Source organism: Diabrotica undecimpunctata, chromosome 7 (genome assembly GCF_040954645.1).
Source record: "Diabrotica undecimpunctata isolate CICGRU chromosome 7, icDiaUnde3, whole genome shotgun sequence".
Lineage (NCBI taxonomy): Eukaryota > Metazoa > Arthropoda > Insecta > Coleoptera > Chrysomelidae > Diabrotica > Diabrotica undecimpunctata.
In genome coordinates this window covers 157,802,950-157,828,715 of record NC_092809.1, presented here as the reverse complement: position 1 = coordinate 157,828,715, position 25,766 = coordinate 157,802,950, and the positions used below count along the sequence as shown (strand labels likewise).

Sequence of the window (25,766 nt, the reverse complement as noted above, 5' to 3'; positions counted from 1 at the left end):
ATTCTTTTATTGTGCAGTTTATAATTAACAATCTAAAGATATTATACAGTCTTCTTCTTGGAATGACATCTCCCTACGGAGGTTGGCAATCATAATGGTTATTTCTATTTTTTAGCTTGCTGCTCTAAACTAATCAATTAATCTGCATTGGTACCATTAACATTATACATTGAATGTACACTGAATGTTACAGTGGATTATTTTATCTTTATTTCAGTTTCCAGTATGCCGCAAGGTCAGAAGCCAAATCCCTTAATGAAACCATTCGTGGTTTTAGCTCTTCCTGGAATGTATTTATTCTATAAGTACAATCAGTATAAAAGAAAACGAAAGGAGAATGCCACAAGACGCCTTGCTGAAAGAGAGTTGCTACATTTAAACAATAAAATCGTAAGTATTACATTTAATAAAACGCTTTTTTATATAAATTTTTCATTTACTGTTCTACTTTAAGCTGTTACATCAATATTCTTTATTTGATATTTTGACCTTACTAGCTACAATTAAATTTCCCCGTTGAAAATAGGTAAATTTCGTTTTGAAAGCGAAACTTATTATGTACCATAATTGAATCAATACCATCATTAATAATAATCTGACTGAAACTTAACCAGCCATAGTAATCGGTGGGAAATTGTTATTTGAGTACATTGTATTTTCATTTCTAAAGACTACTAATATCATAGGAAGTATAAAAAAGTGAAGTAAAAAATATGGCAAAAGATCATTTATCTTTTTATTCAATTTTGTTTAGACTAGATATACTTATAATAGGTATACTCAATTTTACTTAGCATACATATTTTGAATTTCTAAGAATGGAACAAAAGTATTTTTCTTTGTGTAGGAACATTTATTTTCTAGCTATCTTTAGAGGTATTCTACAATACAGCACTAATATAAATAACTAATTTAAAGCAAAAAGTAAAAATCCGAACATTTCTACCTCATGTTTGAAACCAGTGTAACGTCTATTCGTATTAAGACCAGGACTTTACGCATCACCACACTGCTGGAAGAAACGAGGGGAGAAATTCTTCGAATATCCCTAAGGATATTCAAGAGAAAAACGCCCACCGTTCCATCCATCAGAATGGTGCTCTGCCCGACTGCTCAGCCCTGGGTTCGTTCCCTGTTCATTCTCTCCCCACACCAATCCCAGAAAGGTACAGAAAATGAAAAAAAAACTTACGAAGTCATAGTAAAGGTATATATATTTATTAAATAATAATAAACAGAATTCATATTATTATGAATGTGAAACAAAAATAAATTTTTGAACTGAGACTTAAAGATTCTGCCGGTTGCCGGTATAAAATAATTTAAGTATAAAAAAGTACTCATCTTTAGTTCGTTCTGAAGGAATCGTTCAGTTCTCCAGGAAGGGTTCCGATCTTTGTGGAAGTTAGCCGCTGTCGGTGGTTGTTGGTTGGGCTAAGAGGGGTTGTTGATCTAGATTAAAGCAATCATTTTGTCCCCATGTTGGTAAATGGCTTGCAAATTATATTCTGTGCGTCAGTGCATTTAAGGTAGTATAGGTGGTTGCTGATTTTTTTCCTAAGGTAGTGTGGTTGGCTATTGCTTGCTCCCCACGGGAGTGGCTAGAAAATTCATACAAAAATCAGTTTTGGATCAGAATTAATGGATAATGTATCAATATCAAATACGTGGACGACACGGTGCTCCAGGAGTTAATGAATAGAATCACAGAAGTAAGTCAGGGATAAAGACTTTTATTATTAGGTTATCCCTAGGTATTTCAGCTCTTTTTCGCAGGAATCTTAAAGACCTCTAGGTGAAAATCGGTCATCTATTTCTGTGACCCTTCATTATAATTACTTTACTCTTATGTGGCGCCATCTGAAGCTTTTAGGACGTCATCTACTCGATAATTCTATTCATTCATGCATTTACCTTCATAGGTGGCATTATTATCTATCTATAGGTGGTCTATTATCCTTAGTCGACAATATAAGTACCAATTGGTTAGAATAAGCTAGTATCATCGATCCCGTTGGTAGACCCACACTTAGCACGCCATAATAAAGAAGGTTCCATAAGGTGGGTCCGAGAACTGATCTCTGCAGAATACCTGCGTTGACGCTACCTTTGTGTAAGGTTCTTCTTCTTCTTCTGGTTCCTATCCGTTTCGAATATTGGAAATCATATTGGCAATCATGACCTTGCTTGCTGCGGCTCGAAACAGCTCCGTTGTGGTTTTCTTAAACCAAGTTCTTAAATTCCGCAGCCATGATATTCTCCTTCTACCGTGTCCACGCTTACCTTTGACTTTACCTTGCAATATAGACTGCAGTAGGGAGTAACGGTGCTGATTTCTCATAACGTGTCCCAAATATTGCAATTTTATGCGTTTGATCGTAAACACAATCTCTGGTTCCTTCTTCATTTTTTCTAGAACTTCCTTGTTCGTGATCCTTGCTGTCCATGATATTCTCAGCATTCTTCTATAAAGCCACATTTCAAATGCTTCAAGTTTTTTAATAGTGGTGTCTGTAAGCGTCCATGCCTCCGCCCCGTATAACAACACAGAGAAAACATAGCATCTCAAATGTCTCATTGTTGTATCTAGGGATATGTTGTGACTTTTGAAGATGGCGCTCATTTTGTTAAAGACCGTTCTTGCCTTTCCTATGCGGCACTTTATTTCCTGTACATTGCTCCACTGTTCGTTTATAATAGTTCCCAGGTAGCAGTACTGTTTTACTCGCTCTATCTGCGTCCCATTAATGTATTTATAGCCCCATTTATATTCTCCTTGCTGATAATCATTTGTTTCGTTTTGTGGGTATTAATGTTTAGTCCGTACTGTTGACTGTACTCGTTTATTCTGTCCATTAGCCTCTGAAGTCCCTCTAAACTATCTGCTATCACCATGGTGTCGTCGGTATATCTGACATTGTTTACTCTTTCACCATTTAGAAGGATGCCTTAGTCTATTTCGTAAAGAGCCTCGTTAAAAATTTTCTCTGAGTACATATTAAATATCAACGGCGATAGGATACATCCCTGTCTAACTCCACGTAGTATTTTTATGTGATCTGTTTCTTCTCCGTGTAAGGTTCAATTTCTTTCAATCAGTCATTTACCATATTACTAAAATATTTAGATAGGCCTTTTCTTTTTAAATAAATGGATATTACTCCCAAGTCGGCGCTATTGAACTCTTTTTCATATTGGACATTGGTCCAATATCGACTTAATCTTGTTTAGGGCATGAACTGTAGACCTACATTTCGGAAACCATATTGCCCCGTTGCTTATAACTTTCTTATCCTCTAATTTTTCCACGAGTCTTTTCCTGATAAGGGACTTCAGTAGTTTGCCGAAAATATACTGTAGCACAATTGGCCTATCTAATTTCATCTGGGCTGGTTCTTTGTCTTTTTTTAGCAAGCAAGATTACCTTTGCTACTTTTTGTGGTTTGTGTAATTTATTTGCGCCACCACTTAACAGCTTATAGAATTCCATGTAGTCCAGGAGATTTTCCATTTTTCAGAACTGTGAAGGTATCTTGCAATTCCTTGAATGTGAAGGGTGCAGCATCTTCTGGTGTAGATACCTTTCGATATGACCGTCTTTTATTTCAAATAATGCATCTATTAACTGTTTCGGATTTACATTGGTATGTCATTGAGTTGGAGGAGACCTTACTTTTTTACGACAACCTCGCTTCTTACACTGTTTGTTTTTCTTCCTCATAGAGTTTATTCCACTGATCGCTTTTTGATTTACGGATCAGGTTTCTTAGTAGATTCTCAGGTTTTTCTCTCTTTATACAAATTTTTATGTTGATTATCTATTTCCTCATTGTACCAGTAGGCTCTGCTTTCTGCGTTATTGTTTTATAAGCATCCTTTATAATTTTCCATATACTGCATTTCTAAAAGCATCCTTTTTATCCTTTTGCGTAACACTCTATAACTATGACCATTTTCCGATAACTTTACAAGTGGTATCTCGTCAAAAGAAGAATCAGACAAAGAGGACTTGATATCTCCCTAAATGTTTACGGCAGTTCTGAAACATTCTTTAAAAAAATTGGAGTGGGACGTCAAAGAAATCAGTGTCAAAGGCGAAATGCTCTTCTACCTACGCATACGGAGCTCTATTAAACATCGTTAAGGGCAACATGCTGAAATATTTGAAAAAGAAGACGATCGATCAATATACCCATATTGATCCTGTCATGATTTACGGCGCCAAAACACTTTTCTTAACCATGGCCACAGCAACCAACCCAAAGTAGCCTATCAGAGTAGCACAAAGAAGTATGGAACGCTCGCTACGTGGACTGACTCCCAGATACAAGTATATCAACAAAGAAATAAGAAGAAGGGCAGACGTCACAGATGTCATAGAGCACATAGCATAGCTGAAGTGGAAGTGGGAGAACCATATGGCCAGAATATAATGGAATGGACAAGGAATGCACCCAATGAATTATAGCGTAGCGTGGATACCACCATCAGACACAAGAAACCACGTACACGATAGACAGACGACGAACATCAAAAGAATCGCTGGGAATTGGCTGCAGGAAGCTCAAGACCAACAGAACTGAAACAAATTATGCGAGGCCTATGTTTAACTTTGAACGCAGAAGCACATCTTGTCTTTAAAGTAATTCCATTTCACATGTGGCTTATGTGATTTATTGTGTATATTGCGTAAGGTTTTCCAGCACATCCCAGTTGCTTACATCTTTTATAAAATTCTGATTATCAATTGTCACGTTGACGAATGAAAGTAGAAATTTCTTCAGTATTATTTACTACCAGATTTCTTACAGCAATAATCTCGGAGCATTTTTCTCAATAAAAATGTAAATATTTTTAAAAATATTAACTTTAGAATTAGGCAAAACCTTAGATAAACACTTTATATTAAAAAAGAAAAATCAAAAATGCTTTATTATACAGGGTTTTACATTTAAAAAAAACAACATTGGTTCATTCAGTTGTTGCGACTGACCCTGTATAATCGAATATAATTTTAAATTAAAGACCTATTAAATACACATCTTTTTGTTATACACATTCTTTATATATATTATATTCCACACTTTAACCGTAACAAAAGAAAACCAGAGGTTTGACGTACCCTGTATATATATTGTAGTACGTAGCAATTTTTAGCAATGTAAGTACATGTATTTTAATAAAATATATTCGCCTCGAAAATAAATTTTTTAGTGGTTAAGTGATATGGTTCAGGCGTCGGATCAGCGAAAATGCTTTTAAAAAAATTTAATCACATTCTAATATCTCCCAAGATAGCTATAAATATATTAAAGTTACGATGGTAGAGTGTGTTACGAGGTATATATCTCTAGCTATTTCTCGTAAATTATGTTTCAAGTTGTATAACTCACTATATTGATTCGCTTGAAACTTAAAATTTTATAAAAATCGATAGACCATTAGGAATACATGAAATAAGTATTTGATATTGCGAAATGACTGAAATATCTAGGATTGTGAAGATTTACAAAACAATAAATTCTATAAGGACCGCTTAAAAATAAACAAAAACAAAGTTTTTATGTTGCAGAGAGAACATTTAAATACAGAAAAACTTAGCTTTTCTCGAAATCTTTGAAATTAATAAATTGGATGTAGTAATTTTTTGATGAAATATGGAGCAATACTAATACAAAAATTATACACTTGGAAATTGTGACTTCTACTAAAAATTATGTCACTTAAACATACCACCTTTGTGAAAAGTAGCCACTTAAAGGTTTTCACTTACGAAGGTACTTTCTAAAAAGACGTGTGGTGAGGTATTGAGCAGCTGTATCTGCAGTTGGTGTTTTTTGACGTAAGTCGAGGAGGTGGTGGGTTGTTTATAACTGTAATACTCACAATAACCGGTGTATGATCTGATGGGAGATCATAGCTGGATTCTATTAGACAGTTGTTTCTGGACACTTCTTTGCTTATGTAGTAGTCCAGTAGATCTGGAAGTTTTCTGGGATCACTCGGCCGGTACGTGTGGATTCCGTTGATGTGGAAATCATAGTTGTTGTCGGTCATTGCTTTTAGAAGATTACGACCTTTTGTTTTTGTGAGTCTTGAGCCCGTATGTGTTTCGCATTCCAGTCTCCCCCGGCTACGAATTTACTGCCAAGTAATTGGAAGAAGGCTTTATATTCATCTGTGGAGATTGCGTGACGAGGTGCGCTATACATTGCAGATATGTTAAAGTGCCATGGCGTTGCATTCACTTGAACGATTGCTGCTTGTATTTTTTCTGTTGTATATTTCGACAATACATGATGTGATATGTGCAGCTGCGGATGATTACCGCCGAGCCACCATGAGCTGTACCATCGGGATGCTCTAACACGCTGTACCAGCGTGTGCTGTATGTGGTATAGAACGGAATATTGAATGTAATTAGATCGGTAAAGTGGGTTTCTAAAATAAGAAGAACAACAATTTTATTCAGGTTTAAGAAAGTAATTACTTCCTGCTTATGGTGGCAACTCTAAGTATGTTTAAGACTTTCTTTGGATAATGACTTGTGTTAGTAAGTTTAGTATCATACTATTTTGACTTATAAGTTGCGAGAACGCGTCCTTGAACTCGTTTTGGAATGTTAATAGTTGTTGCTCTATATTAGTTTTAGGTTCTGAATCGTGGTTGGTTTGATGTGCTGTCACGTTTGCATATGTTCTTTGATATTTTTGTAGAGTGGTGTTTAGCTGATTTGTTTCAGTACATACATGTGTGCTGTTGAATGTTCTTCTTCGAGGGTGTTGGTTTCCTCTTTTCTGCATATGTCTGTTTTCTGCTAGTTTCCCTGTAGACTACACAGCTCTTATAGTTAGCAGGGTGATCTTGTTTGCATAGTGCACACTTAGTTGGAGTGCTTCTAGGTTTTTCACAATCTTTTGTATCGTGTTGTCCTCCAAATTTGACACAGTAATGGGGTTTAGTGTCATATGTTTTACTATAACCGTATGCTTGACATCGCATGCATTGGATAAATGAGTTTCTCTTATTTGGTACCTCGACTGCTATTTTGATGTGACATAAGAATTCTAGGTTGAATATGTTTTTGTTGTTATTTTTGGGTTCAAGATGTATGAAAAATAAAGATAAGTGTTCCTTTGTTTGTCTGTGTCGAATGTTAGTTATATTGCGAACTTTATGGACGGCTTTTTCTAGTTCCTTTGTTATATCTATTGTGAGTATATAGTGATGGATGTGTCTTCTTACCACTCTGTAGGCGCGTTCTTCCTTAATTTGGTTAGTGTGGTGAATTATTTCTTCTTCTCGTAAATGTCTTATCAGTTTGCGGTATATATCTGTTGTATATGCTGTAATCTTGACAGTGTCGTTTGGCAGTTCTGGTATAGTCGGATTCTTATCGGTGGTCACATTTTGCTATTGCACTGCTATCCACACAGATACTCTTCGATCCGAAGTGTATAAACAAAATCTTGACTCATCCGTAAAGAGTATGTTACCCCAGTCGTCGATATTCCAGTTTACGTGCTCTCTTGCAAATGTTAGACGTGCTATACGGTGTTCCCTTGTAAGTCTCGGGGCAGTAACAGCTACTCTGGCCCTAATTCCAGACTGTCTTAAGATGTGCCTAACAGTTTCTGTAGACACACGTACATTTCGAGTCTCGACTAAGTCATGTTGAACTTGACTTGCAGTCACATGTCTTCGACACAAAGCCTGAAGGACTAAAAATCTATTGTCCACATGCGTAGTTGCTCTTGGCCGACATGTTACAGCTCGTCTTTCATAAAGACCAGTCTCTCGGTACCTTACTACCACTCGTGGTACTGTCGACTGTTTTAAACCCACTAAATTTCCCACATATCTCTGACTCCTTCCGTCTTCAATGAGGGAAATTATCCTAACCACTTGATCTCTCGTAAATTTAAATTTATATTGTCATGACCTTCCATACTTAATATTTAATACGAAATTTTAGATTTAACGCAAACTGTATACTTTTTACAAAAGGAAAATAAAGAATGATCATATAAGAACCAGACAAAATAGCAATTAACATTTTTTTTTTCTTAAACAGTAAGCTGTATTTACAAATTTCTTTTTAATATTTATTCTAGCATTAATATTCTTAAGGGCCAGAAAGAAATAATTTAAATTAACCAAATGCTGTCAGAAATATTTGTAATTTTATAAGTGATGCGATACTTTTTTGGCGGAGTATATTATGCTTAACAGGAACTTGAACTAAGATTTTAAATGACATATTACTTGTCATATAAGCTCATTTACAATAATTTTATAAAATTTTGCTCGTCCCAACTTGTAATAATTAAATTACTTAAATGCCATTAAAATTATGGATCGGTGGTTCAGTTCAGTTACCTAGAAATTTAATATTTTACTTTTAAAATTGAGAATATATTATGATGCTGAAGGGTCGAGTTCACATTCGTACTGTTAGTATTTTATACATATTCCAAAAAAATATATATACAAGCAAATATTTTGTAAAAAAAAAAACAAAAAAACTAAGTTTCTTAGTTTTAAACAAGTACTTATCCTAAATTAAATCAAAAAACATATAATCACTTAAAAGCCTAAGCACATTGAACATAAGGTATTTCATCCTAAAACTCCAATTTATTTCAAGAAGGAAAACTTTAATTTTTTTTATTTTGTATTTATTTGTTGAAATATTTATCAGTAAATTTTTCAGTTATTTGGACTTATACTTTAAAAATTTTATTTTGAATACAGTTGCTTCTGAGGTTAAGTATCATTTGTTCGAACAGTTTTCATCTGTTTATTTCCTGGCAAGTAGCTTGAACTCGAACCTAATATGGTTTACCATACGGCTTTTCCCCATTTGTTATAAGGTAAAATGATCCAAACGTAGTACTAAAAAAGATATTGCAATATAATATATAAGTAACAAAATATAATACAACTGTTTTAAAATTTAAAATATATAATAAAATAATAGTTTTCCTGTAAAGTCGCCTCGTATTTCGGTGAGACTGTGTAAAAATATATTTATCTGTAATAAAAGCAGGCAATAAAAATTAAAGTAAAAGTACTGTACCAAAAGTAGTGCAAAAACTGCAAAATTATCAATGACTGAGATGATGATTTACCTTTGAGTTAGCAATAGCGTACAGTTCCTTCGTCGCATTTATTAAATTCATGCTTATGTTTGTTTTCTCTAACGCTTCCGATAATTTATAACGTGGTACGCTATCATAAGCCTTTCGTAGGTCTAAATACAATAAATCTACTTCTTGATTAACGGCTATTTTCTTTTCAATAATCTGTGTAATGCAAAGCAAATGGTCAACAGTAGATCTAGCTTTTCTTAAATTTAAACCGCTACTTTGTAACCGCAATCTATCCTTCAATCTCCGTTACAGAATGGTTAAGTGCTATGTATGGTCCATATTGTTATACGGCATGGAGACATGGACGTTGAAAATATCTTCCATTAACACGTTGGAAGCCTTCGAAATGTGGACCTTGCGAAGAATGTTCCGCACACGATGGACAGATAGGGTGAGAAACGAGGAAGTCCTAAGAAGAGCAAATACTGAGAGAGAATTGCTCAGCTTGATCAAGGCACGAAAGATTGGATACCTGGGCCACATCCTGAGAGGGGGAAAATACGCAATCCCTCAAGTAATTATCCAAGGAAAGATTGAGAGCAAGAGAGGAGTAGGTCGCAAACAAATGTCGTGGCTGCGAAATATAAAGAACTGGACAGGCGTAACTAACACTGGCGAACTTTTGCATGCCGCAAAAGACAGACGTCTGACCTTAAGATAATTCGCCAACGCACTATAGGTGCACGGCACCATAAGAAGAAGAAGATCTACCTGCCCTAAAACCTGCCTGTTCCTCAGCCTCTAGGTCTTTATATTCGCTGTCTATTCTCTTTTTATTTACTTTTCCGTATTTTGTACTGATCGAGTTTGTCACGGCAATGCCTCTGTAATTGTCACATTCATCTCTTCTGCCTTTTTTGTGTATAGTGGATATGAATGATGTCTTCCACTCCTCTGTGGTTGTCATTCCATTAATTCAGTTTTCTAACAATTTGGCTAAACTTGTATATAGTTTGGTTGTACCGTGTTTATGTAGGGATGTTACCTGGACCCGGTGCTTTGTTATCTTTTAGAGATCTACATACATCTTCCACTTCTTTCGTTGTTATTCGTATGAGCGAAGTTATAATATTTATTTTTTGTGTTTCATTGCTGTCTTTAAATTGTGATCTATCTTCCCTTAGGAGTTTCTCAAAATATTGGTCCCAGTCATCCATTGTTATTGTTGATACTGTCTCTCTTCCTATCTTGTCGTAATGATTTTAAGACTCTCCAACTTTTTGTGCTTCTTCGTCCTCCTAGATGTGAATTTATCATGTTACACTTTTGTTGCCATGCTTCATTTTTTTTCCGACATATCATTTTTCGTACTTTAGCTTGAGACTCCTTGTAGATTATTTTATCCGTTATATTCTTTGTATTTAAGAATTTTTGATATTGGTCTCTTTTCTTCTTGTTCTATTTCTTCGTCAAACCAATATGGAAGTTTTCTTTTATTCTGGATTTGGTATCCAATGGCTTCTGTTGCTGCCTCCTGGAGACCCCTTTTTATGTGAGTGTAATGTTCTTTATTATTATTAAATTGTTTATTTTACAACTTTTTTAATGTATTTCTGTATAATTCTCTCACGCTTTCTTGGTATTAGTTGATTAGGTTATACCTCTTCTGTATTTCTTTCTCCCTTTGATTTCCTTCTTTTTCTTTTTTAGGTTTATTTACTCCAAATGTGATCTTTGCTTTTAATAAGTGATGAAAATTAACGACAAACTTAATTGAAAATAGGTTTATTTTAAAGCTTTGATTTCCACTTCAAAAATCGTTCTAAACCCATATACTTATTTATAAAATATACTTTCAACCTTATTCATATATTCTAGTCAAACTTACTTTGTATTAGGAAATCCCATGTAAGCATCCACAGTAAATTCGCAATGTTTGTTGGGACCTCGCCAAAGAGTACATCTTGATGCTGGAAATGCACGAGGATTAACAACTGATTCGGAGTATAATTTCCACGCCCTTATATGACTGCAGGCCACTAAAAAATGTTTATTTTCATATTATGTTGGCCTAAATATTTAGAATAGAGAAATTAAAAGCCAATATGACAACAAAATGTAGTTATCATATTTGGTATCAACAATGTTTATAATGAGTAAATCATATTATGGCAATATACACCAACAATAACAATATGTCAGTGGCGGCTCGTGGTTTTAGAGACAAGGTCGGCAAGGTTTTTTTTGTCTTCCCAGATAGGTGTATACCGTCTAATAGAAAGATTTCAATCATCATAGGAGATTTTTTGTTTTCTTTTTGTTTTTTCCTATAAATTAAGAACCTAAATATGTTTACAAATAAACTCTAGTCTACGTTGTTTGGAAGTAGCAAAATGGGTTATAACGTCATCGTAAAATTTTGGAGAATTTTAAAAGTTTTTTTCTATTGACATTTGAGACAAGCTTGACATTCTCTCTTGTTTCATGGTGTTTTGACAATACGTTTTGATTCTTTTGAGATAAGGCAAATCTCGTAATGACAATAATTTATTAATTCCGGTAACAATTTGTTGTAATGAATTGCAGTATATAAAATTATACATAACTTATCCCACATTCCGAAAATATTTGGATCAGCATATAAAACTTTCAATTCATTTTCTAATTTTATTTTATTAAAGAATGATGAATAATTTTTAATTAACCTGTCTAATAAATATCTTAAATATCTTGGAAATTCTTTGGCGTAACTTTTAAATTTTGAATCGCCATAGAGGTCAAAAATTTGCAAATCTTCAAAATTGGAAAAACGGGTATCTATTTGCATAATAATAGTATCCAAAATTTCAAAATATACTCGTTCTTTGAGATCTGTTTCTGTGTCATGCCTTTGTCTTTTTTGGGGGGTTCGGAAATATCAAGCGAGTCCAAAACGTCACTGCGTATATACTGGAAATTTTTATCATTACGAAAATCTCTGAGATTTTGCACCAGTTTTGTTATTCTATTTCTGGAATGAATAATGTCAGTTAACTGATTTTGAACAACATTGAATATCAAATAGGTTTGGGTAAACACTTTCCTAAAAATTATTAAAAATATGAAACTTTAATAAAGTTTTCAAACCGATTGCTTTACTTGAAGATATCTTCACTTTCAAAATCGTCGCATTCAATATAAAATCAAAAACTTCCAAAAGCTGTTCACGAAAATCTGCTACAGTGAGAACTAACTGAGATTTAAAATTCCATCGCGTCTGAAAAACTGTTGGCATTTTTTTCGAAACTGTTCTAAAACATTAGTCCGTTTAGGCGAGCTTGAGAAAAATGAAGCAAATCCGCTTAAACTGGAAAAAAAAGACGACATTCTTTAATTTTTTTACATGTATATTGCAAAACTAAATTCATTCTATGCGCATGACAGTGAGTAAATAAAGCTTGCGGTGCAATAGTTTTAACTTTTGCCTGGAGACCATTTAATTCACCAGACATCACGGCAGCGCCGTCATAAGTTAGCCCTACCAATTTATTTTTGTTATAAAAAAATTTTAATCTGTCCTTTAAAACACCAAAAATATATTCTGCCTTATGGCTTTTACTCACGTCTGTAAAACCTAAAAACCTCTCATAAATATTACCACGTAACGTGTATCGAACAACAATTGATAATAATTGTGAATGACATGATATATAGGTAGTTTCATCTACTTCTATTGAAAAGCAAATGGTTTCCTGAATCTCAGATTCAATAACGTTACTCAAAACGTAACTAATTCATTCTATTAATTCATTCTGGATTGTTTTACATACACCGCTAAATGTCTTCGAATTAGGAAGTAAATTAGAAAATTCCAAATCGTATTTCTTAAACATTTTTATTAGTTCTCTATAATTACCTTGATTTAACGAATGCTCCGATTCATCGTGTCCCCTAACTGATAATTCCTGACAATTAAAAAAAATTACAATATTAATTAACCAACGTAAAACTGCGTGATTATTTTTTATAATTTCGTTATGTTTAATAGTATTTTCCCGTTGGACATTTTCTTATAAAACATACATATTTTGTTTTCTAAATAAATCTAATTTAATCTGGCTATATGTATGATCTCTCGAAATATCATTTTTCTGTAACGCCCTAAATAATTTCTTTTAAATATGGTAACCAACCAACGACTACCTAACCACGACTTTATACGTGGAAGTCACCTGCAGATACAGCCAGCAATATCATCAGAAACCAGATAGACTTTATTCTCATTAACAAAAGATTCAAGAACAGCTTGACTTCGGCGAAGACCTTCCCAGGAGCAGACGTCTCATCGGACCACAACCCATTAGTGGGCCAGATAGAACTCAAACTAAAGAAACTCATCAAAAATAAACCTAAACAGAACCTGGATTATGACACTCTAAAAGACCCCGTAGTTCGTCAGAACGTGAGAGATACAATGAGACAAAAACTAGAAACGGCTCAACAACAAGAACAGAGTGTAGAACAAAAATGGAGTTATATCAAAGACGTCATGCTGAATGCGGCAAAAGAACATCTGAGAAAGAAAAAAAGAGTAAAAAATAAAGAATGGATGACTGATGACATTCTGCAGATGATGGAACAAAGAAGATTAATGAAAAACAGGGACGCGAAGAAATACCAAGAAACCAACCAGACAATTAAAAAAGAAATACGAAGAGCCAAGGAGACATGGATGCAAGAAAAATGTAAACTAATCGAGGAGCTCCAAGAGAAACACGATCATATAAATATCCACCGAAGGATTCGTGAAGCCACTGGTCAATACAAGAGGAGAAACACACACCTCCTCATAAATAAAGACGGTAATCTGGCGACGACAGTGAATGAGAAGTTGGTTACCTGGAAAATATATATCGAAGAACTTTTCTGGGACGACCGCGGCAACCTTCCGGAAATAAATTGCATGACAGGGCCGTCAATTCTAGAAAGCAAGGTAAAGGCTGCTTTAAAACAGTCTAAGAATGGTAAGGCTACAGGTCCGGACGAAATACCCGTTGAACTTATTAAGGTGATGAGTGAAGTGAGCACGAAGGAGTTAACTAAACTGTTCAACGCCATATACGATTCAGGTAATATCCCAGAGGAATGGCTATTGTCAACATTTGTAACGCTACCAAAAAAACGATCTGCGAAAACGTGCGAAGATTTCCGAACTATCAGTCTTATGAGTCATGCACTTAAAATTTTTCTTAAAATCATACATGCCAGAATTTACAAGAAATGGGCAGAAAATGTCGGTGAAATGCAATTCGGATTCCGCAATTCTATGGGTACACGTGAAGCACTTTTCACCTTACAAGTCCTACTTCAGAGATGCCGCGATGTCAGTTGTGATGTCTATATTTGTTTTATTGACTACGCCAAGGCATTTGACAGTTGTCAGCACCAGAAGATGGTCACCGCACTACAAAGAGTAGGATTGGATGAGAAGGACATTCGGATCATCATGAATTTATACTGGAACCAGCGTGCTCAAGTCAAGGTCGAAGACCAACTGACCGACCAAGTGAAGATCATGCGAGGAGTAAGGCAAGGATGCGTGCTATCGCCGACTCTTTTTAATATATACTCTGAGGAGATTTTTAATGAAGCCCTCACAAACCTAGACATGGGAATCCAAGTGAACGGTGAATACATCAATAATATCCGCTACGCCGATGACACTGTGTTACTAGCAACCAGCCTAAACGATCTGCAGGCCTTACTAGACCGAGTGCGAACTGTGAGCGCATCATACGGACTGAACCTTAATATTAAGAAAACTAAATTCATGGTTGTCAGCCGTACAAATTTAGATCCCGGGGCACTAATGGCAAGTAGCGAAGAGATCCAGAGAGTCGACAGATTCACTTACCTCGGAACTACCCTCAACGTACAATGGGACTACGCTCAAGAGATTAGATCCAGAATTGAAATGGCACGGTCTACATTTATTAAGTTGAGATCCTTGCTGTGCTGCAGTGATCTCAGTTTGGGAACCAAGATGCGGATAGTGAGGTGCTACGTTCTTCCAGTGTTACTATATGGAGTTGAAGCCTGGACACTGACGCAAGCCACTGAAAAACGAATCGAAGCCTTCGAGATGTGGATATACAGAAGGATACTAAAAATATCTTATGTGGACCATGTCACCAACGTTGAGGTCCTACAGCGCATGACAAAAGAAAAAGAAGTGCTTAATTTAATTAAACAACGTAAGCTTGAGTACCTCGGCCACGTGATGCGGAACGAAGAAAAATATCGAATTCTTCAACTTGTTATGCAGGGTAAAGTATTTGGCAGAAGAGGACCGGGACGCCGTCGTATCTCGTGGTTGAAAAATCTCCGACAATGGTTTGGGATGACCTCAGCGGAGCTGTTTCGCAGAGCAGTCAACAAAACCATGATAGCCTTGATGATCGCCAACATCCGGACCGGATAAGGCACTGAAGAAGAAGATGGTAACCAAATTCACACCACGGATTTTAATGTTTGCCTCTATTTGTAGAAAATAAAATGCAAGGCCAACAGAAAAGTTTGTTTTTTATTTCACTCCCGGTAAGCCATGAGTACTTGCTGTACCAATTAACTAAAAATGATCTATCACTTCCATTATCCCCTTACTAATATTTGTAAGCCGGGACATTTTAGGCAAAGGACGCCCCTTATTTTTAATAACAATTTGTTCTTCGTATGGAATAGATGAAAACACATTTTGCAAAATATAATTTACAATATCAGATTTATCAATACTTACAGTTTCTCCCATAGCTTGCATTTTTAAGATTAATGTACCTGAATTTGTTTACACTTTAATTTAAAAAAATCTTCTAATATATCAAAAAACCCTTTAAAACTATTTGTGATGATTTGTAATACTGTGATAAGTGGTAACTTATCACAGTATTACTTTAGAAAATAAAAATAAATCCCAGAAAGAAAAGCCAATCCGCGCCATTAAGTACTTATCCTGCCCGAAATAACATTTCATCCCGCGCTCGCGGAAGGAGAGAAATGTATGTTTCCCAAGCTTGGGATCGTCTTGCCGAAACCCCGAAACGTGTCTTTTTAAGAATTCACACAGGCGGATAGATATCTCGGATTTCGGATCATTAATTTGAAAATTGTCTTACGCAGGGTTTACTTAACGCTTAGATTAGACTAATGCTTCTAAGAACCATGAATAAAATTTAGTCTTTATTATCTCAAAGATATTTTTTTATTTCGCAGAAACAAATGACATCAACGTATTACCTACCCCAATCAATTATCGAAATACTGATTAAATTATATATTAAAAAAATCTATATTATCTATAAAGGTGTGGGTCGGCACTGCTGACCCTGCCGACCCTGACCGGCCGGCACTGCAATATGTATTCTGAGGAAAACTAAATAAAGTTTATTGAAGCCATTAGTGAAAACAAAAAATTGAGTTAATTTCATCGCTATCTGCTAATAAACCAACTTTGCTGCAATGTAATCTACTCAAATGAATGTAGCGAGGTTTATATTACATTTTATATTTTTCAAATTGACTGGTACGTTTAAGATCCTGGAGTATAACGAAACTAATGTTTTCTTCTATAAATAAGGTCAGGCAATACCATCAACCTGTTTAATATAACAGATGATTTTAAAGTACAGATCACTTAAAACAACATGATAAAGTCCCTAGTGTTGACAATTACAACTATTTGCGATATAAACACTACACTTGCCAAATTGTCAAAAGTAAGTCACGTATTTAGAATAAATTGCAAAAACCACAAATTGAATTCTAGATAGTTTTCCTCATTATGTACAGCATTGCGTGACGTTTTATAGTAATCACATATCAGAATCCAAATTAGCCTAAATAACATAAAATTTGGGACGTTGGCAAAAATAACATTTTAACACGAAGTTGTTGATTAAACTTGTACTCAAATGAAGAGTCATTCAGTATTGTGGGTTAAATAACTAATTAAAATTACAATTAATTATAATAATGTACCTGCCACACATACACATGCAAACGCTCAGGTATATACAGTGTGGAAAGCACTTATGGACTAAAATCGTGTGTGTCCTTATTTCAAAAAATTTTAATAAAACGTTGAGACACGTCTACTTTTAAATAAAAATGCGCGTTTTTTAAACATAAATTTTAATGTACATCGTGATTCACACAAGTCTATCATAGTTCATAATCTTTAATTTTAATGAAACGCTCTGTATATTTTAATATTTTTTAAAGCTACCTAATAACCTAATAATAATGTAGCATTTGAAATTTATTGGAATCCGCTCGTATATGTGTTAATTGAAATCCCCTTATATATACATTATAATAACGAAGAATTTTTTCAATGTTTCTTAGTTCGTATCCTTCAATTTATAACCAATATAATCTTTCGTTCGTTTTAGGCCGCCGCCGTCGATCATGAATCATTTTATTGTTTATTTATGTCACAGGCGCAAATTCTTCGATATTTCTTTGTTCAAACCGCCCGATATTGCGTTTTCAAATTAATCTACGTCTTAATTTCCGTTGTGTTTTGTTTATACCCAAAGTGGTTTGTTTATTCTAACTGATGTGAGCAATTTTTTTAGATAATTTCGTCACTCTCGGTCTCGGTAAGGCCGGCCGCTGTTAAAGGCGTGTTTAGCTTTATTGGAGTCCGAATTTTCCTTCAAATTCGTAATGTTTTGTGTTTTTCGCCTTTTTTCATGGGAAAATGTATAGCATAGTAGCAGTTGTATGTGAAGTTAAAATGAGGTTGAAAAGATTGGTCATTGAGAGCAGACGTCGGTGTGTGTGGTTTAAAGAAGCCGGCAAATTTGTTGAAAAAAAGATTTGTATCTAAGAGATTTGCGGCGTTTCCAACAGATTTGAAAAATACCCACATGGTTCCAGTTTTTTAAAGAAGCAGATTTTCGAAGTTTGTGCCCACTGCCAACTTTTAGCCTCAATTTTGTTTGTCCTTGTCGTCGTTCCAGACTATAGATGCAGTTTTTTGGGTGGCAGTAAATCTCCAGTTTAAGTGAAGTTCCTAACCCCAGAAATTTTAGTGAAACCCAGGTAATTTTTTTTGGTTTGAACATTTTCTAATAATAAAAGTTTCATAATTCATAAAAGTTTAAGATATTGTAATAACTAAAATTGTAGATGTTAGGGCGAGGCCTAGCTTGCTGTCATTTTAATTGTTCTTAGTTTTAAGATTTAGTATTAACATATGACAGTTAGCACTATTTTTGACATTTGGTAAATACCTAATCATATTAGAGATTTTGTTTTTGTTTTTTAAAGAAGGTTAACCACTACGCATAGTTTCACTTAAAAAGATATTTTTTTGATTTGTAATAATTTATTTCTGCTACAAATTGTCGCCCATTAACAATTGTAAGTTTTTTCTGTATTTTTTTTAATTGTGACTATTAAAATAGTGTTTTTATGTTCTCTATATTTTGTAACTGTTTGTGGTGACACAAAAATAAATGTTAAATTTTGTTTCTAACATCTGTTTATTTTTTTAACAAACCCTTTCTTTTTGAGTTTTATTTGAAAAAGATATGTTTTTTATGTTTAATAATTATATCTCCAATTACAACTAGCTGGTTGTAATAGGTATAATTAGGCACCTCAAGTGGCGCCCTATATTAAATTTCTTGAGGTGTTTCCGGTTTATTTTCATTATATTTGTCCCAAGAGATTTATGACCCTTTATATCATTTTTCTGTAGTTGCCCCAATCCAGACCCCCTTGTCTTTTACTTATCCACGACCCCAGCTCTCCAACTAACCCCTGAGTGCCCGTTCGCATATGTTTCGATTATTTTGCTTACCCTTCTCCACCCGAGTAGTTTCTTCCCCCAATTTTCTACCCTATATAATAATACCCTATGGTAGGCAAAATATATCGTTACAATAAAGGATTGCATCATGTACTAAAATAAATTCCGAAGTAAGTCCTCCGATCGGGTCTCCGGGGAGGACAGTTTTGAGTTTACCAAAAGATAATAAATTGAAGTGCAGAAAGAAGATCAAAATGCATTCTTGCACATGGAATGTTAAAACTTTATACAAAGCAGGAAAAATCCACAATGCAATACAGGAGTTGAAGAGAACGCATATCGAAATCATGAAATGAGATGGCCAGATTCTGGAGAAATACAAATAGAAGATCACAAGGTATATTACTCGGGAAAAATTGATGAATCACATGAATATATGTCACCTGTCACATGTCACCTTAACATTTCCGTTAAATACCATTCTCTCTCCTGTTGCCGACAAGAATGTAGCGTAGAACAATTTTAAATAATTTTAAAATGTTTGTCCTTGTTTTAGTGTAGTGTTATGTTCAACTTTATGTTTAATTTTCATGTTTATTACATTCTGCGCTTACTGGATAGCCCAAATTTCAGGAAATGCCCCTGATGATGCTGTAGAAAGCGAAAGTACTGTTCAACAGTCAGTAGAAGACAAATATATTGAGCCAGTTGACTCCTATAAATACTTGAACCATGAGATTAGAATAAGTGAAGACAACCAAACAATCGAGCTGAAAAGAAGAATAAACCTCGCTTGGGCTGAATTTGGAAAGATGAAGGATATTTTCGGTCCAAGATTTCATATATATTTAGGGATTCTACAGTATTCACTGCCTTCCCTCGCTCAACCGTTTCCATCTCTCTCTGTTGTTCCATTCTCCATCGTTTAGTCCTCTCTTACTCATGGCGTCATCTACTTCGTTCCTCCAGGATTTTCGGGGTCGTCCTCTTTTCCTCCTTCCTATGGGGCTCCATTCGGTTATTTTCTTTATCCATCTGCTGTCGCTAGTTCTTCTTACATGTCCGTACCACTTTAGTCTTTTTTGTTCTATATATTTTAGTATGTCTGTTTCTATTGATGTTCTTTGCTTTATTTCGTCATTACTTCTCCTATCCATTCTTGTTACTCTGCAGCATCTTCGCAGGCATTCCATCTTTGTTGCTACTGTCTTACTGCTGTTTTTCTTGTTTATGATCCAATTTTCAGTCCCATATGTCATAATACTTCGCACTAATGTTTTATAAATCTGTGTTTTTGTCTTCATATTTAGGTGTCTATCCCACTATACTGAGTTAAGTTGTCGGATTGCTGTTCTTGTTTGTCCTAATCTTTGTGTAATTTCTTCCTCTGTTGTTGCCTTATTCGTGATTATAAACTCTAAGTATTTGAATTTATCCTTTCCTTTGATTGTTACGTTGTCATCAATCTGTAGATCTTCTATGTCTTCTTCACTTGTAGATAGGTACTCTGTTTTCGCGAGGTTAATATCTAGGCCAGCCTTGGTATATTCTTCTTGTAGTTTCTTCATCATGTAGCTGAGGTCGTCTTGGTCTTGTGCAATCACTACTTGATCGTCTGCAAAACTTAACGTATATAGGTATTCGTTCCGTACCGGTACTCCCATGCCTTCGCATTTTCTTTTCCATGTAGTCAAGGCTTTCTCTAAGTGTATTTTGAATAGGGTTGGAGATGTGGAACAACCCTGCAGGAGCCCTTTTGTTGTGGTGAAGTCTCCTATGATTCTTGTTCCCATTTTAATGGACACTTTATTTTCTTTATACAGAGCTTTTGTAGCTTCTATGAGTTCCGTCTGTATTTCTAATTTGTACATTGCCTCCCATACTTCTGACCTTGGTACAGAGTCATACGCCTTTCTCAGGTCCACAAATGCCAAGTGTATATCTCTATTTTTAGCTTTTTTCTTTTCCAACAGTTGTTCCAGTGTGTATATGTGGTCTATGCATGATCTTCCTGCCGTGAAGCCTGCCTGATCCTCCCCGATTTTGCCTTTTATCGCTTGCTCTATCTTTTCTCGTTCTAAAGATTTCAATGTGTCTAAAAAGAAAACTATTTAATCAGTGTATTTTGCCAGTGATAACCTACGGCGCAGAAACCCTAACACTCACAAGAACAACAGTGAGTAAACTACAAGGTGCGGAAAAGGCAATGGAGAGAATAATGTTAGGGATTTCTCTACGTAATAGAATACCCAATGCTACTATACGCAAGAGATCAGGAGTAGCAGACGTTATTGAAAGGATAAACTAAAGTGGAACTGGGCAGGTCATGTAGCAAGATCAGTTGATGACCGGTGGACAAAAAGAATTTTAAATACATGCTAACCCCGAATACATGCTAACAGAAATAGAGGTCGACTCCCAACGAGATGGATAGATGACATAAAAAGAGTGACTACAAATTGGATTCAGATGGCGCAAAATTGGACTAAGTGGAAAAGCATGCGAGAGGCCTATGTTCAGCAGTGGACGTTAGAGGCTAGTTGATGATGATGATGATAAATAGGTATATGTTTAGTTGCCTACACCACAGGTCACTGCCAATCACAGAGCGTTTAATTAATTTATGCAAGCAATGTATGTTGTGTTGCCTATAATGAAATCGTTAACATGGAACAAAAAATGTCGGTACAGCAGTGTTAGCATGTTTTTATAATGTAGATGCTGTATGATTCAAATATAAAAAGATAAAGCTTTAGAAAAGTACATTTTGTTTATATTATGTTGTAAGTTCTACAATTTTTAATTTATATAAAACAAGAATGAGTAAATATTTGTTTTTTTGAAGATTAATTGCAGTTAATCATTAGAAATTATTTTGGCAATTACCCTTTGATAGATTAGGAGTTAGATTTGGCAATCGCCAAATCAGCAGTTGCCAGATTGCAAACAAATGTTTGCAATTAATCTCGAAAGAGACAAATATTTACTCATTATTGCTTCATATAAATTAAAAATTGCAGAATTCATATAATAGTATAATCAAAATCTACTTTTTAAAAGCTTTCTCTCTTTATATTTGAAGCATACAATATGCATTATAAAAACATCCCAACAATGCGAAACCCAAATATTTTTGACATTTGCGGCTATATTCAGCTTGTACTTTCGGTCCTCAACCGAAGGGGTCATTAATCAATGATTTTGAGGGTGTTAAAATTGATCATAAATGGACGGTCGATGGAAATAGTACTTTAAGAGTATTCACACCAAATTTAAAGTAAATTCGAGCAATACTACCGGAGTTATAGAGATTTGAGTACAGCACGGTCGGTACGTGCGCTCTCAGTTTAAAAACTTTGTCTCGAAACTTTGTTTTCCGTGTGGAAGGCACGATTTCGTAAGAAAGGATCGACCGATTTTACTGAAACTTTACACAGTTCATCTTTATAATATTATTACGTGATTTAACGAAGGAACTAAAAAAAATGAATTTTATAGTTTTAAAATAATTTGAATGAATTTTCGTCTCATATTTTCCGATTCTCATGGTTTTTAAAATATTTTTTTCGTATAAAACAAGATCAGGTTGATCAATGAAATATCCCTCCGTTCAATCACGAAACAATACTATATAGATGAACTGTGCAAAGTTTAAGCAAAATCGGTCGATTCGTTCTCGAAAAAGCGTGTCTACCGCACAGAAAAACAAAATTTCGAGAAAAACGCAGTTAAGAAAGTTTTTAAACTGAGAGAGCACGTACCGACCGCGATGTATTCAAATCTATAACGAATTAGAGAATACTTCAAAAGAACTACTTCAGAATACATGTGTTGTAGAAGTGTGTCCTAATCTGAGACGTGTTAATAGGACTTGATGTTGTCGCTTTGAAAGCCAAAAGTTCCGTGGAAGGACGGAAGATTTTATTTCTATCAATTTAGTGGTGCTTCTATTCCATTGGTTTTGCCAAACATCGTGCAATTTTGATTTTAAGTAAGGTTTTAAATCCAAATGCACCGTTAGATTTTCCACTGATGCAGCTGTATTGGTTACTGCGGACCTAGCTAGACTATCTGCCTTTTCGTTACCATCTATTCCAACGTGTGACGGTACCCAGAGGAACTCTACTGTCAAATTGTTTTGGTATATACTGAGGAATTGATGTCAAACAACTCAGTGATATTATAAGAGATTTGGGAAGTTTTTTTTTCTGGAATAAAGGTTCGCGCCTTATCGATGGCAAATAGTTCTGCTGTAAAAATACTTGTCTTAGGAGACAATTTATAGATGGAATATTCATATGATATATCAAAGCATGCCCCTACTCCATTTATGGTCTTAGATGCCTCCGCGTATATAAAATGGTAATTTTTGTACTGTTTAAGAACATGGGGAAAGTGAGTATTAAAAAAAATGGGTATCACATTATCTTTCTTATATGCTGTAAGTTTAAGGTTATAAAGCGGAGAGGGAACAACCCAAGGAAAATATAAATTTATTTCACAGGTAGGATAAATGGGAGTTAGTTCAATATTAAAATCTAATAAGTATCTATTAGCTCGTTCATAGAAAGGTACTGGACCCCTATTTCTTTTTTGAGAGACCTCCTGGAACCTGTTAGCAACAGCTTGATGAAGAACTGGATTTTTTGGGTTAGATTTTATATTTGAGACATACGATAAGTATTTTCTTTTTAGGTTTAAGCTTAGCTCTCCAGCTTTACAGAGTAGACTCTCCACAAGACTGGTGCAATATGCTCCTAAACCAAGTGGTGGTGGTTTGCTCCGGAGCAAACTCCGCTTGCTTTGCGGTGTTTTACTCAACACATCCGCAGTCCAGTTTTGATCTAATTAAAGCTCTATATAAATTTATTAGAGTTGGAAAATCTGTTCCCCAATTTTTATGTGATACAGATTTCATAATGTTTAGTCCAGCTTGGCACGATACTCTTAGCGAGTGTATATGACTTGTCCAACTTAATTTTGAGTCCATTTGCATTCCTAGGAATTTAATTTCTTTTGTATATTCTATAGGATAATTGTGGGAGCTTTTGTGGATTTGATTTTCGTGAAAAATGTATAGCTTTTGTTTTTGTGGTGGAAAACTGGAGCCCAATATTGTTAGACCACGATTCTATCGACTTAAGAGCTGCAGCAATATCAATCAATTTATTTTAGTTTTATTAATAGTCAATACATTAATATTAGTATAATAACTAATGGATTAATAAGTAAAGGCGGCTTCATTGTCTTTACAGAGTCGCTTATTATATACGAACGACTGCAGTAGATCCGGCAAAGATCAGAATTTCTAATTTGGTTCTCCAGCCAACTAATTTGCTTCTCCGTGAGCTCGAACTCACGGCCTCTGAGTTTTTGGGTCCAATAAGTTGACGTTCTTACCACTGCCGTGCAACCGAGACGTTATTATCAATAATACTACTTTTACTAATACTTACACACTTGGTTAACAATTTTTTGTTTAACCAAATAACTTGGTTGGCATCCAGGCTGTAAGGCTCTACCCCCATTAGGGAAAAAGTCAGCATGTCCTATTGAAATAGGAATTCCAAAAATTCCAGCATCTGTATGGATAATATCAACGTATTCGGCTGATTCTTTTGAAAGTCTTTCTGATGAATCTAAAAATATTTATATTTAAAAGAAATAAATGTTATTATTTTCTCAGTCTTGGTGATATTATATTTATAATAACCAATAACTAAACACGCCTGACAAAAATATATTATTATAGATCCAGAAAAAATTCACCTAAACCTAAACTAAAGAATATGTATATTACAAATATATTAAACCTAAACCGAAGATTGGTTATATTACAAAAATTAATATTAAACTCAACAGGCTAACAACATTTATTGTCGTTACGTGTTTGACCCAGTTTTATTTCATCCGGCTCTAATAATGACATTTGGAACTCTATTTAATATCGTGAATTTCAAAATCAGCCTGTCTTGTTGAGCTACTCTGATTTTTCTTTAGTTTTTGTACAAAAATGTAAATGTTACTGCTGAGGATCGTAAATAGAGCCCTGGTTGAATCAATACAAGACAAAAATATGGACGGTGTTCGGTGGGGCAAAAATGTCTCCAAAAAAAATCAAAAAAAGAATATACCAGACCAAATGGACTTCTAGAGGGAGTCAGCTGAAAGATCACGTCGAGAAAAAGTTACCAATGAGGATATCCACAGATTTATGAATCTTTAAAAGACAATGATTGATCATATAAAATACAAACAACTAAAGTGGTACGATCACGTTCAAAGAATGGGAGAAGATCGATTACCAAAGCAGATACTACATTGGATACCACAGGGAAGATGTAGAAGGTATAAATAAGACAAGAAAGGAGGTTAAATATGAATATGTGCCAAATTAGAAAGCATTTCTTCTTCTTCTCATTGCGCCATCTACTTTCTAAGGTTGGCGATCCAAATGGCAATTGTAGTTCTGGAAACTGCTGCGCGAAAGATTTCTGCGAATAAGCGGTCGAACCATCTCCTCATGTCTTTCAGCCACGAGTTCTGGCGTCTTCCTACTGATCTTTTGCCCTGTACTTTTCCTTTCAGTATAACTTGAAGTAATTCATATCTTTCGCCTCTCAACACATGACCCAAGTATTGCATTTTCCTCCCTTTGATTATTCTTAGTAATTCTTTTTGTTTACACATACGACGAAGTACCTCAACATTAGTAACTCTTTGTACCCATGGAATCCTCAACATTCGTCTGTATATATACATCTCAAAGGCATCTATTCTTTTTTCTATTTCAGAGTCCATTGTCCAACTTTCACAGCCATACAGTAAGACAGAAAAAACGTAACATCTGATCATTCGGATTCTAAGCTGTAGACTAAGGT

General features: G+C 34.9%; 2 protein-coding genes across 2 annotated transcripts in view; one reads left to right on the top strand and one right to left on the bottom strand.

Moving 5' to 3' along the window:
- Positions 1 to 225: 225 nt before the first annotated feature.
- Positions 226 to 25,766, top strand: part of LOC140447055 (uncharacterized) — a 109,175-nt gene continuing 83,634 nt past the window's right edge. Inside the window, exon 1 of the mRNA XM_072539639.1 lies at positions 226 to 390. Within this exon, the coding sequence (XP_072395740.1) occupies positions 226 to 390 (165 nt within the window). The remainder of the gene's footprint in view (positions 391 to 25,766) is intronic.
- The window catches only part of LOC140446079 (pancreatic triacylglycerol lipase), an 87,398-nt gene continuing 69,783 nt past the window's right edge, over positions 8,152 to 25,766 (bottom strand). Inside the window, exons 4-6 of the mRNA XM_072538603.1 lie at positions 24,342 to 24,524; positions 10,981 to 11,131; positions 8,152 to 8,895 (exon numbers count right to left, since the gene is read on the bottom strand). Coding sequence (XP_072394704.1) covers positions 8,832 to 8,895; positions 10,981 to 11,131; positions 24,342 to 24,524 — 398 coding nt within the window. The 3' untranslated portion in view covers positions 8,152 to 8,831. The remainder of the gene's footprint in view (positions 8,896 to 10,980; positions 11,132 to 24,341; positions 24,525 to 25,766) is intronic.